The sequence below is a fragment of the Rana temporaria genome, chromosome 11 (assembly GCF_905171775.1).
Source record: "Rana temporaria chromosome 11, aRanTem1.1, whole genome shotgun sequence".
Lineage (NCBI taxonomy): Eukaryota > Metazoa > Chordata > Amphibia > Anura > Ranidae > Rana > Rana temporaria.
In genome coordinates, this window is record NC_053499.1 from 127,447,595 (window position 1) to 127,462,277 (window position 14,683).

The 14,683-nt window shown below is 45.1% G+C and overlaps 1 protein-coding gene across 1 annotated transcript in view; it reads right to left on the reverse strand.

The window, feature by feature from the left end:
* Nucleotides 1-1,351: 1,351 nt before the first annotated feature.
* The window catches only part of LOC120917651 (oxidative stress-induced growth inhibitor 1-like), a 41,301-nt gene continuing 27,969 nt past the window's right edge, over nt 1,352-14,683 (reverse strand). Inside the window, exons 4-6 of the mRNA XM_040329104.1 lie at nt 13,379-13,570; nt 10,730-10,821; nt 1,352-2,341 (exon numbers count right to left, since the gene is read on the reverse strand). Of these exons, the coding sequence (XP_040185038.1) occupies nt 1,354-2,341; nt 10,730-10,821; nt 13,379-13,570 (1,272 nt within the window). The 3' untranslated portion in view covers nt 1,352-1,353. The remainder of the gene's footprint in view (nt 2,342-10,729; nt 10,822-13,378; nt 13,571-14,683) is intronic.

Below are 14,683 nucleotides of genomic sequence, written 5' to 3' on the forward strand. Positions count from 1 at the left end.
TTATATGGGCCAGATTCTCGTAGATCGTCACATCTCTGCGGCGGCGTAACGTATCTCATTTACGTTACGCCGCCGCAAGTTTTACGGGCAAGTGCTTGATTCACAAAGCACTTGCCTGTAAAGTTGCGGCGGCGTAGCGTAAATCCCCCGGCGCAAGCCCGCCTAATTCAAATGATCCGGGTAGGGGGCGTGGATCATTTAAATTAGGCGCGTTCCCGCGCTGAACGTACTGCGCATGCGCCGTCCCTAAAATTTCCCGACATGCATTGCGCTAAATGACGTCGCAAGGACGTCATTGGTTTTGACGTTAACGTAAATGGCGTCCAGCCCTATTCACGGACGACTTACGCAAACGACGTAAATTTTCAAATTTCGACGTGGGAACGACGGCCATACTTAACATTGACTGCGCCTCATATACCCAGGGGCAACTTTACGCGTCGCAAATGTAACGTAAACGTCGTAACTTCACTGCGTCGACCGCACGATCGTTTGGGAATTCGCGTATTTTGCTAATTTGCATACTTGACGGGGAAAACTACGTCGGCGACATCTAGCGGCAAAAAAAAAATTGCATTTAAGATCCGACAGCGTAAGAGCCTTACGCCTGTCGGATCTAATGCTTATCTATGCGTAACTGATTCTATGAATCAGGCACATAGATACGACAGGATCGGCGTATCTCTTTTGAGAATCTGGCCCTCAGTCTTTATATCTATAAAATATGCATTATATTGCATTACTGAATCAAAGTAAGAGGACAACAGCACCATTAGGCCTCGTACACACGATAGGTTAAACAGAGGACAACGGTCTCATGGACCGTTTTCATCGGTCAAAACCGATCGTGTGTGGGCCCCATAGGTTATTTAACCATAGGTTTAAAAAAAGCCAACTTGCTTTAAATTCAACCGATGGATTCCTAACCGATAGGTCAAAACCGATTGTTAGTAGGCACAACCATCGGTTAAATATCCACGCATGCTCAGAATCAAGTCGACGCATGCTTGGAAGCATTTAACTTCGTTTTTTTAAGCACGTCGTTGTGTTTTACGTCACTGCGTTCTGACACAATCGTTTTCTTAACCGATAGTGTGTAGGCGCGACGGACCATCAGTCAGCTTCATCGGTTAACCGATGAAAAGGGTCCGTCAGACCGTTCTCATCGGATGGACTGATCGTGTGTCCGCGGCTTCAGTGTCTTCATCTAAGATGGAATGATCTGCATTTGTCTGGCTGTTGTCCTGGCCAAGACATTCTGGTTGTGTGTTATTCCACACTAAAATGTCTTCTTAGCGAGAGGTATGGCTAAGATGTGATACAGTTTATTACAGAATAACATGTTTTATAATATTAAGGAGGTTTCTTCAGAGATTTCTGTACTGAGCTGGCAACAGCTAAAGCTCCTCCTTGAACAAAGCGTACAAAATAGTCCCCAGCCAGGGGTCCAACTGCATACAGGCCTTTCTCCTGTGCGCACTCATAGGTGAATGGATCAATCTCCAGAGGGTTCCTTTTGGAGCTGACTGACTTCTCTGTGTCCAGAGCCAGATGCTTGCCATTTTGTGGAAGGAAAGCCAAGTTAGGGTTGGAACCAATAAGAATTAGGGTCATGGAGACATTGAATGCCTTGCACTGTCCATATTTATCCCTGAAAATACATTTTTTATTGTCACTAAAGTGAACTGCATGGTGCTCAGGAAGGCTCATGTAACCTTCATAGGGTCCACCTTTAAAGACAGATTGTTCTTTCATCATTTGGTGCACCTTGTGGTACTCTGGGTACATGACCTGTGGTAATTGGTTGAAAATGAGTGCTGGGTCATTAACCCGTCTTCTAAAGGCATGAATTACGGGGATGTTGTAGTGATGCGCCAACAGAATGGCATCTGCAGCTGTCAAACCCGCACCTATGATCAGGACTGGGTCTGAGTCTTGATGGACTTTTTTGGTCTTCACAGCCTCTTCAAGAGCAGAGATCTGATGGGACACAAATGGAAGATCTTCTCCTTGGATACCCAATCTCAAAGGGCTATCGTATGTCCCTGTGGCCAGAACCACATTCTTTGCATAGACACAGAAATTCTGATTGATTCCTGAATTGTTTTCGATGAAGCCGCTCACTTGGAAGATGCTCTTGTCTTCTGGTCTATCTGTGGTAAGCTCGGGTCTGTCCCAGAGGTTGTCCTTCTCAGGTAAATTTTCCTCACTTCTGTTCAGTTTTACAATCGAGGTGACAACAGCTCCTGAGACAAAGTTGTCCTGAAGTCTTTTGTTCCTTACATAGTATTGGTAATAATTCAAGATGTCGCCTGCAGTGGACCTATCATTTCTGAGGTTCCTAAAAAATAAAACAAGTAGGTGGTTAGTTATGTTTTTACACCTTTTGAAAAATCAATATTTTTGGATATTAGTGAGTGGGTTCCTCCAGTCAAACTGACTGCTCTCTTAGGGCCAGATTCAGAGAGAATTGCGTTACGCTGCGGCGGCGTAACGTATCCCATTTACGTTACACCGCCGCAGGTTTACAGCGTAAGTGCCTGATTCACAAAGCTCTTACCTGTAAACTTACGGCGGTGTAACGTAAAGCCCCCCGGCGCAAGCCCGCCTAATTCAAATGGGACGTGTACCATTTAAGTTAGGCGCGTTCCCGCGCCGAACGTTCTGCACATGCTCAGTTAGGAAATTTCCTGACGTGCTTTGCGCGAAATTACGGCGCCCCAACGTTTTTTTTGAACGGCGATGTGCGTTACGTCGTTCCGTATTCCCGGACGTCTTACGCAAAAAAAAAAATTGAAATCCGACGCGGGAACGACAGCCATACTTTAACATGGCTGTTCTAAATATAAGCCATGAAAAAGCAGGCCTAAGTTTGCGACGGGAAAAACCGACTAGCGACGACGTGAGAGATTGCGACGATCGCGCGTATCTTCGTGGATCGCCGTAATCAGCTAATTTGCATACCCGACGCTGGAAAACGACGCGAACTCCACCCAGAGGCCGCCGGAAAATTACACCTAGGATCCGAAGGCGTACGAAGCCGTACGCCTGTCAGATCTTAGCCAAAAGCCATCGTATCTTTTTTGTGAATTACAAATAAAGATACGACGCGGCAAATTTGAAAATACGCCGGAGTATCAGTAGATACTCCGGCGTATTTCCTCTATGAATCTGGCCCAAAATTTTTAACATGACATTCAGCCGAGTTGTCCTAATGACAATCGGCTGTTTTTTTTTTTTTTCTCGTACATACCGTCTTTTCACCGCCGCTTCCGGGTATGTTGTCTGCGGGACTGGGCGTTCCTATCTGATTGACAGGCTTCCGACCGTCGCATACTGCGCGTCACGAGTTGCCGAAAGAAGCCGAACGTCGGTGCGCAGGCGCCGTATAGAGTCGCACCGCCGTTCGGCTTCTTTCGGCAACTCGTGACGCGCAGTATGCGACGGTCGGAAGCCTGTCAATCAGATAGGAACGCCCAGTCCCGCAGACGACATACCTGGAAGCGGCGGTGAAAATACGGTATGTACGGGGAAAAAAAAAAAAACTGACGATTGTCATTAGGACAACTCGGCTGAATGTAATGTTAAAAATGTATTTTTGGGTGAACCCCCGCTTTAAAGTGAACCTATTCAGCAGTATGGACAAAGTGCAGGATCACTTAAATGTAACCGCTTACGGACCAGCCGCCGCAGTTATACTGGGGGGTGACCTTACGTGATTGACGTAATGTACATATCCCAGTGTGCATTGCGGCAAAGTACACCGCACGGTCCTATTGGTTTCGACGTGGACGTAAATCCATATTCACAGACGACTTACGCAAACGATGTAAAATTTTCGAATTTCGACACGGGAACGGCGGCCATACTTAACATTACTATTCCAGCTATTTCATGGAATAACTTTAGGCCTGATAATGCGTTACGTAAACGGCGTATCTGTACTGCGTCGGCCGTGCGTACGTTCGTGAAAAGGCGTATCTAGTGATTTACATATTCTACGCCGACCGCAATGGAAGCGCCACCTAGCGGTCAGCCTAAAAATTACACTTTAGGATACGATGGTGTAAGACACTTACGACACTCGTATCTGAGCCTAATTTAAGCGTATCTGGTTACCAGAATACGCTTAAATTAGCGCCGGTGCAAATTCAGACTTAGGCTGGCGTATCTACTGATACGCCAGCCTAAGTCTTTCTGAATCTAGCTATCAGTTTATGAGCCCCAGGGAGTTGGTAATATCCAGAATTCTGCAATGTCCTACACAGGGATTCTGACATGCTTAGGTTACTCAGTACCGACTGTAATGTATCAATGAGTGTGCTTTGGCGAACTGTGACCTTGAATATTATGTATATTAATTTTGCTGGCGCAAAGATAACCATGATAAGTAAATGTAGCTATTTGCAAGGGCACTGTATGTACATTGGAAATTGTTTAATGTGTTTAATAAACATCTTTTTGAAAAAAAAAAAAACACTCAGTTTATAAAAATTCTCATTGTGTGCATAACCAGAAACACAAAGCCTTGTAGCATAGTATGGCAAATACCTCCCCTGCTCCATCCTCCTACAGGGGGACGCTCTGCTTGTTTGCCCCCTCCCACCCTCCACTGCCACATTTGGCACTTTTTGGATGAGAGCGGGTACCTGGTTTTGAGCTGGCAAACTGAGATAGAAGTTCAAGCCTCTCCTTCCTTTGCAGTCTTCTGGGACAGATCACAGATCCCAGGAGGCTACGAGACCATTTACAAGGTGTAGCATGACTCATGCATGCACAATAGGAAATAGGCTGTGAAGTCGCAAGGCTTCATTTCCTGTTTCCCTTACTAGGGAGGCTAACTGCCAGTGCTGAGGTAAAAATGTTATCAAAATAATTAAATGTGGAATGTTTACTTCATTGAGCTCCAAAAAAATTAAGTTTCATAGTAAAAAGACCCTTAACCACTTCAGCCCCGTAAAGGTTTTACACAGGGGTCAAGTCCTGGGGAAAAAAGTGTGGGAACTCCCACCCAAGATCCACTCTCCCGCCCAAAAAAAAAAAATGATACGCTCATATGCATAATTACTAAACCGCATGTAATGACCTCCACAATGTCTCCTGGGAACAATGACAAAAGCTCCCAGGAGACATTGCGGCATCGAGGAAGTGATGGAATACCCGCACACTACCTGATGAATCCATATACAGGAAGCGGCCAGTAACATAAAGAATTACTAAGGTTCGCTTGCCCCTCACAGTGACTCGAGCTGGGCATCGCCGCTTAGTGAAGGATTGGCTCGGGCGGCTCGGCTGCTCTCGGCTGCTCTAGTCCTGCAAAGGGAACTGAGTTCCTGCTATGAAAAAAGTGCAGGAACTCTGTTCCCACGCGTTCCCACAGGACTTGAGCCCTGGTTTTACCCCCTTAATGACCAGACCATTTTTTGCGATATGGCACTACGTTACTTTAACTGACAATTACATGGTCATACAACATTGTACCCACATAAAATTGATGTCCTTTTTTCCTCACAAATAGAGCTTTCTTTTGGTGGTATTGCGCTAGGAACGCTAAGAAAAAAGAAAGACTGACAATTTAAAAATATATATCTATTTTTGACTTTCTGCTATAAAACATATCCAATAAAAAAAAAAATGTAATCAAATTTTTTCATCAATTTAGGCCAATATGTATTCTTCTACATATTTTTGGAAAAAAAGATCCCAATAAACGTATATTGATTGGTTTGCACAAAAGTTATTGCCTCTACAAACTATGGGATATTTTTATGGCATTTTTTATATTTTTTTTATTTACTATAAATGGTGGCGATCTGCGATTTTTTGCAGAACTGCGACATTGTGGTGGACAAATCGGATACTTTTTTGGCAACCATTGACATTATTACAGTGATCAGTGCCAATGACAATGGCAGGGAAGGGGTTAACACCAGGGACGATCAAAGGGTTAAGTGTGTCCCTAGGGAGTATTTACTAACTGTGTGAGGGATGGACTGACTGGGAAAACACGGACTGACTGCAGGAACACAAGATCTCCATGTTTTCCCCTATCAGAACGGCAATTTGCCTTGTTTACATTGCCGTTCTGCCTTTCTGGGGAACGATCAGTGGGTCCCGGCAGACATTGCGTCCGTCCGACCCACTGATTGGCTTCCCCTCTGGTCCCCCCGTGTGCCCACGCTGTCTATTCCACGAAAGAACATACAGGTACGTTGTTTCGTGCAATGGAACTGACCTGCTGCAGTATATGTGCTGTGGCTGGTCAACAAGTGGTTAAAGTAGAAGTCCGGTCAAAACATGACTAATGTTAAATCTACTCCCACCCTCATTCTAAGCCCTATTTTAACTGCCTTGTAAAGGAAAGATGTGTATACATACCAGGGCCATCTTTACCACAGGGCAAATGGGGCAGCTGCCCAGGACCCTGTCACTGTTGGGGGCCCAAAGCAACCCCCTTTAAAAAAAAAAAAAAAACTTTTAATATATTTTTATTTTTTATTAAAGGTCCCCAGGGCCCCGGATGGCAACCCCCCTTTTTTTTATATATATTTTTTTCATATTATTTTATTTCTTTTTATTTCTTTTTTTATATATATATATATTTTTTATTAAAGGGCTCAGAGGTCCCCAGGGCCCCATGTGGCAAACACTCTTTTATAAATGTTTATTTTTTTGTTTATATATTTTTTTATTTTTTATTAAAGGGCCCAGAGGTCCCCAGGGCCCTGGATGGCAACCCCCCCCTTTTTTTTTTATAAATGTTTCTTTTTTATATATATTTTTTTTATTTTTTATTAAAGGGCCCAGAGGTCCTGGATGGCAACCCCCTTTTTTTTGTAATTTATTTTTATAAAAAAAATTATTAAAGGGCCCAGAGGTCCTCAGGGCCCCAGATGGCAACCCCCTTTTTAAAAAAAATATATACTTTTTTTATATATATTTTTTACTTTTTATTAAAGGGCCCAGAGGTCCCCAGGGCCCCGGATGGCTACACCCCTTTTTTTATATATATTTTTCTTTCTTTCTTTTTTGTAAAGGGCTTCTCAATTTCAGGTGGCAGCACCCCCCCCCCCTCCGTTCTCTGCTCCAGGGGGCCCATGCCTGAAGCTGTGTAAGTGGCCCCATAATTCCTGATGGCGGCCCTGCCGCCGGTTAAGCCCCTGTGCTGCCCACAAATCAGGCTGAAAATCATCAGCGGCACGCAGCCAGTGACAGTACTGCTTCCCTTCCCAGTGTTTTAAAATGTACAGCACCCCTGGCTTCCCTTTAGACGTGCACTTCTCCCTTCCTGCCACTGGGTGCTGCTTGTATATAAAAGTGAATTAGAATGTGATTTTATAACATCCCCAGTTTGCTCTTCCCGAGGCCGACTTCTTCATGTCCTGCTCCTCAAGGTATGTCACTGTTTGCTAATCTATATTGTAAATAGAAGTTTTCTGTAGAGTGTGCCCAAAGTCTTTATAATATTTGATGATTCACTGCAGGTCTGGTCAGTGTTTTAAAAAGTTCCTCTATTTTACACATGGCATGGCATGGCATGGGGTCACAGCACCGTCTGTCCATTCTGCTTTAGCACCATGGGACCCCATGCCATGCCATGTGTAAAATAGAGGAACTCTTTAAATCACAGACCATACCTGCAGTCCAGGCTGAGTAAGGCCTCAGAGCACATGGCATTACTGTCTGTATTTAACCGCTTGATGGGCCTATTTTGGGCCTGGCTGGTTCACATGTATGTGTTTTGGCAGCCCACATTTGCGCAGGCACAGCAGCCCATTCATTTAAATGGGCCGCCATGCCTGCGTTTCCTGCAAAGAAAAGCGCATGCCTCATGTAATTGGCTGCGCACACGGCACACCTATGCCCATCAAGCACTGAAATACAGCATTGTCTGTCCATTCTGCTGTCTGCTGTGACTTATCTGCAGTTCCCGCACTGTCAAACTTGCTGCATTTTTAGACGTTTAGGTCCCGCTTTTAAAAACACAGTGTGTTTGTGTGTGCAGGAACTGCAGGTAAGTAGCATGGTGCAAAAGCAGAATGGATTTCAAGGCAACTGTATTTTTAAAATGCTGAATGCACCTTTTTTCTGCAGGAAACAAAGGCATGGCAGCCCATTCAAATCAATGGGCTGCTGTACCTGCACAAATGAGGACCGCCAAAACATACATGTGAACCAGCCAGGCCCAAAATAAACTGGAGGGGGGCCCAAAAAAAAATGTTTGCCCAGGGCCCAAACCATATTAAAGACGGCTCTGATACATACCTAATCTGAGGGTGCTCCGGTCCAGTCATGTGATCGGCTCCCAGCGTGGCTTCGGCGTAGATGAGGTATTGCGGACAACGGATGCCCCATAGTAGGTCTATGGGTGACATCACTGCCCACTCTGCAACCGTTGTCGCTGTTCTCTCCTCTTCCCTGAAGCCGACCGCTGGGGAGATCATGTGACCAGACCACAGTGCCCTTAGATTAGGTAAGTATACACATCTTTCCTTTACAGGGTAGTTATCATAGGGCTTAGAATGGGGGCTGGAGGAGATTTAAACTTAGTTAGCGTTTGACTGGACTTCCACTTTAACATTTGATAAGAGAACTATTTCCAGGAAGCCATTGGTAGCTGTGTGACATGAGTTCATCCATGTTCAGAATGCAAGCTATGTGCAGTATGAATAACTGAGATAAATAGAGATTAGCCATTCTGTAGACGGCGCGTTATTAGCATTAGTTATCTGCATTAGATTGTGTTCTTGTATTGTAAGTTTCTGCAAATGTTCTTATCAGGTAACAACCGAGCCCGGCCTTTCTCCAAGTGTTCAAAAATTCCTAGTCCGGAGATACAGTACACAAGATGGTAGACACAAAGGGGTAGATCCACGTACAACGGCGCATTAGTGCGCCGGGCGTAGCGTATCTAAGATACACTACGCCGCTGTAACTTACTTTTTTTGGTTTTGAATCCTCAACGAATTCAAATGGATGTAATGGGGGCGTGTTTTATGTAAATACGTCGTGACCCGACGTAAACAGCGTTTTTTTTTAACTGCGCATGCGCCGTCCCTGGGGGTATCCCAGTGCGCATGCTCGAAATTTAACCGGAACAAGACAATGCTTACGACGGTGACGTCATTCTACGCAAATTCCTATTCGCGAACAACTTACGCAAACAACGTAAAAAATTCCAAATTGTACGCGGGAACGACGGCCATACTTAACATTGAGTACGCCACCATATAGCAGCTTTAACTATACGCCGGAAAAAGCCGAATGAAAACAACGTAAAAAAATGCGCCCGGCCGACGTATGTTCGTGGATCGCCGTAACTAGCTAATTTGCATACTCAACGCAAATTTCAACAGGAACGCCACCTAGCGGCCGCCAAATAATTGCAGCTTAGATCCGACGGCGTACTAAGACGTATGCCTGTCGGATCGATCCCAGATGCCGTCGTATCTTGTTTTGTGGATACAAAACAAAGATACGACGCAGGAAATTTAAAATTACGCCGGCGTATTACGCCGGCTTCCTGTATATGGATTCATCGGGTAGTGTGCGGGTATTCCGTCACTTCCTCGATGCCGCAATGTCTCCTGGGAGCTTTTGTCATTGTTCCCAGGAGACATTGCGGAGGTCTGCCGCAAGTTATCGCGGGATTTAGAAAGAAGCAAGTTCTTTCTAAATCCCGCAACCCGATGAATCCATATACAGGAAGCGGCCAGTAACATAAAGGATTACTGAGGTATAGTGGATCGAAAAAAAAAAAAACATGCAGTTTAGTAATTATGCATATGAGCGTATTATTTTATTTTTTTTGGTGGGGGAGGGGATCTTGGGTGGGAGTTCCCACACTTTTTTCCCCAGGACTTGACCCCTGGTCTGTACGCTCCATCGGACAATTGTTGTCGGATTTTCCGTGGACACATGTTGGATGGCAGGCTTTAAAATTTTCAGTGGACAACGGTCTGGTGTTGGATTTTCCGATCATTTACACAAGTCAGTCGGACAAAAGTCCAAAGTACAAACACGCATGCTCAGAAGCAATGCTCACCAAACACAACATTAGCAGAAGGTGCCCAAAGGGTGGCGCTAAAGAGTTGAAAAAACACGTACTACGTCACTACATTCGTGTTTGTTGGCTGACAATTGTGTGCCTGACGCTTTGCGGAAAATCCGATCCTGTGTACGAGACTTTAGTCCCCCTGCAAAGTCTTACAAATTCCTGTTCAGCCTGTCAATGAAATCCTCTACATGCTTCCTGTAACACTGTGACAACACTCATGTGCTTTTCTTAAATTCAGAGCAGAGTTGTCACCTTTTTGTACAATGTGCCTGCTTGTACTACAGTCAGATGAGAAGATGTTGCAGGGGGCGTGGCTATGAGCATTGCCTCTGGTGATTCCCAGGCCTATAGCTTGTCAATCAGCAGCTGGCCACGCCTTGTCCTGCCCACTGCTTTCTGGATTGGCAGCACTGCCTCTGCTGCTGAAACCCTCCCACTGTGAGCTGCAGTGTCTAGGAGGGGGAGTGTGTGAGACGAAAATTAAGGAGAATTTGGCTCAGTCAGGGGAGGAAATATAAGTTATATACAGCATTTGCTTGTGCATTATATAGTAACTGGATTTACACCAAGCTGTTCTGCTTACACAGTTATCTAAAACCACCAAAAAAAATATATATTCCATCCATAACAGTCACCATACTATAAAGCTTGATTGTGAGTTTGGTTTCTTACCTCCTTTTCATCCTCATCCAGTCTTTAAATGATAAATCAGGCAGGCCCATCCAGTCCCCACGGCTAAGAGTAATCATGGATCCCTCAATGGCCTAAAATAGAAAATACTTGTGGTCACATAGCTTACATAGCACAGAAAAATACTTAATTTCCCTGAGGACATTAAGACAGAAAATAGAGTTTGCTTTTAGGCTTTGCCCATACTAACCCATGGCGTTTTTGCGGGCTGGCTGGTGTTTGTTGTGCGCAAGCAGTTAGGGACGTTGCAATTTGCTGCTCTATCACACCATTTCCTTTTTTTTTTAACCTTATTGAAGTGACACACACTGTTGTACTGTAATGAACTGAGGAAACATGCAGCAAGTCTGCATTTTTTCTGTGCAGCACCATCGCAGTGTGGTGTGAACAACGTACACAGAAAACAATTGATTTCTATGTGCTCTGGTGGTGACAGGGGAGGGCTGGCAGCCTTAGGCCTGAGGGGCAAGTTCAGTCAAGTGGCCCATTGAACCACTGAACCAGCTCACCATCCATGGCCCATCTGGTTTTAAATGCAGCCTCACCAGTGCCCATCAGTGCAGCCAACTCCAGTGCCCATCAATGCAGCCTGATAACTGGGGCAGGTTACATGGGGGTGGATGGGGGGGGGGTGAGGGTCAGCTAGGTGTGTCAGAGTCTCTCACTACAACTCCTGGAATACAACAGCTAGTGTTCGGCCCGACTTCCAAGACCAGAATGAAAAATAAAATGGTAGCGGGCATTTTGAACATAAATTAGGGCGGCCTGGGAGAAAATTGCCACCCTGCCCCCCGGCCCAGCCCTCCCCTGGGTGGTGACCTGCATTGTTCTTTTGCAGCAAAACAAAGGTCACTGCATATAGTGTAGTGTTCCAAATGTTATCACGCTGGTAGACTTAAAAAGAGCTGCTGGCACAAAACAATCAGGTAGGATTGCATATATCATCAAAATCAAGAAGTTTGCCATGCTGTCAAGGAAGAAGAGTGAAAAAAAAATTGTACCCACCAAATTAAATCATAAAAAAAAAAACTGAAAACACACGAGTAATCTCAGTCCAGTAAAGCCCCGTACACACGATCGGAATTTCTGATGGAAAAAGTCAGATGGACATTTCCATCGGAAATTCAGACCGTGTGTATGCCCCATCAAAGTAATTCCATCGGAAATTCCTATGAATTCCATTGCAGTTTAGATAGAAAACATGTTCTCTTTTACTCTGATGGAATTCCGTCGTGATTTTGGTCGGACAAAGGTCCGATCGTGTGTACGGGGCTTAACAAATCCACTGGTGAAAGTTAAAAGGTGTGAAGAATAACATACATATCTGTGCCCAAATTGCAATCCAACTTGTGTTGTGAAGGTGGATATGGTTATCAAATTAACAGGTGGATCACTGCAGTGCTCTTCCACCATGTATTCAAAATGGCTGCTTCCCAGAGGACTTTAAATTATAAGAGTCACAAACAAGATATCCTGCAGGGTGAGAGTCCTTGGTTCCTGGCTTCCCTTTGGATGGAAAAACCCTCTCATGTGGAATGTGGACAATTAATCCAGCATAACATGGGTAAAAATAGAAACATTTCCATAGTGCGATACTGTATAAAAATATTTTACTGTAGATAAAAAACACCAACTACTCATATAAAAATAGTTAAAATAGGCATATATGCAGTAAAAGTCAATCCCGGGAATCAATCCGACAGCCTCGTGGGGTTGGCGGGCATGGTGACATCACGAGCATGGACTCCACCCTTCGCGTTTTGTCAGAGTTGATGCCCCGATGCCTCCTCATGTCGTCAACACCAAAAGGGAAGCCAGGAACCAATGACTCTCACCCTGCAGGATAGCTTGTTATACTACTCTTGTGACAATTTAGTGTCCACTCTCTCTGGTAAGCAGCCATTTTGAGTATATGGCGGAGGTGCACTGCGGTGATTCACGTGTTATTTTTATAACCATATCCACCTTCACAATACAAGTTGAATTCATATTTGGGCACAGAAATGTATGTTATTCTTTACCCCTTTAAACTTTCACCAATGGATCTGCTACTAGACTGAGATTACGCGTGTTTTCAATTTTTTATATGATTTAATTTGGTGTGTACAATTTTTTCACGGCATATAGTGTGAATGAGCCCTGAAGGAGGGTACAATCTGAGTTATTATTGTACAGATTAAATAAAAGTTAGTTTAAGGTGCTTATTTGCTATTCTGTATTATAATTATTATATTTCACATACACAATCCAAGGGGATTTCAGACATTCTTAGCTCTCCTCCTCATTAGCAGTGATAACTTTGCCCCAAAAGGGGAAGCATCTCATCTTCCATGGCTGATCGACATAAAATGTCAAACATGTCCCTTTCACAGAAGTTGATCAAACCATCAACTTTTATTGAGCCGGGACTGCCACCCACTGATCGAAATTCGGCCAATCCCTGCTGAACCAGCCCAATTGGAGCAGTGTATGGCCAGCTTTAAATGTACACAGCAATCAAGTGCATAAATTAATACTTTGAACCTATGTCACAAATAGCAGCTATAGCGCTTGGTTTCTCCTTATGTGTTCTGCGGCTGTCTCTTCTGTCTCTAATATGATCCAATGATAAATTACATGGGAAGCACTCACATTCCAAGCGCCCCCTGGTGGTCCTCTCCCCAGCACCAAGTGAGGAATGGCTCTCTCTGGTTCCAGAGTCCAGCCCAGTACAGATTCCACGTCCCCGAGAAAATCAGTGTCAGGTTTGAGCAGAGTGTCAAACAGCAAAGCAGCTGGGCTGTTGGAGCGTCCTTCCAAGCCCTCCGACAAATACTCCAGATCCTGAAAAAAACAGAAAAATGTAAAACTTTTAATTTGTTAATTAAGATATATTGATAATCAACAGAGGTCCAGGTATGAAATAAAACTAGATACCCAGAGGCGTCGGGAGGGGGGGGGGGCTGGAACCCCGAATGGGTCCCCGTAAAGCCCCGGGGACCCATTCGAGCGCCACCCAGTGACATAGCATGTCCTGCCTTCTGGAGCGTGAAACACCTATGATGGACGTCCCACTGGTCCAATGCCGGGACGTGTGACGTCCATCATAGGCGCTGAAGGCTCCAGAAGGCGGGAATTACAATTTGGCCGCCGTGCAACATCCCGTCTCCCTGCTCGGGCAGGCGGCTCTCCTCTGGCGACTGGCTGCCTTCTGTGATGATGGGCATTGGGCAAGCCACACACCGTACACCACAGCTGAGCTGAGCTGCTGCAGGAAGTCTGGTCAGGTAGGTCAGTGCATGTATGTCAGTGTATGCATGTCACTACCATCGGTGTATGTATGTCACTACCGTCAGTGTATGTATGTGAGGTAGTGAGTGAGTGAGTGAGAAACTTATATAGCGCAGCAACATGCGAACTGAATCGCCTCTGGGCGCTCGTTGTCCATTTCTTCTTTGTCCTCAAAAGAGATGGGTTTTGATCTTTCTCCTAAAGACCAAGTGATTCTCCTCCAACCGAATGCTGGTTGGTAAAGCGTTCCATAGTCTAGGTCCTTGGACCGCAAATCTTCTTACTCCTTAGGTCAGTGTATGTATATCAGGTAGGTCAGTGTGTCAGGTAGTGGTCTGCATTGATGAGCACTGGTAAGCCAGGCAGCAACCAGCAAGTGAGCTTACCCCCACCACACAACCCCCCCGTCCAGCCCAAAAAAAAGCCTTCTCCACTTACACACCAACCCTGCATAGCATACTAGCTCATTATGTAATACTCACCTGGCATCAAAGCCCCACTGCAGTGCCCAACACAGCACCAGCCGGCGACATGTCATCCTGGAGTTACTTCCGGGTATCGTATCTCTGGCGCAGTGATTGGCTGGTGCCGCAATGACGTCACTCCTGCGCACACGCGCGCAGGAGCCTCCAGTCACAGCATGACTTCCTTTAGAAATGGCACGAT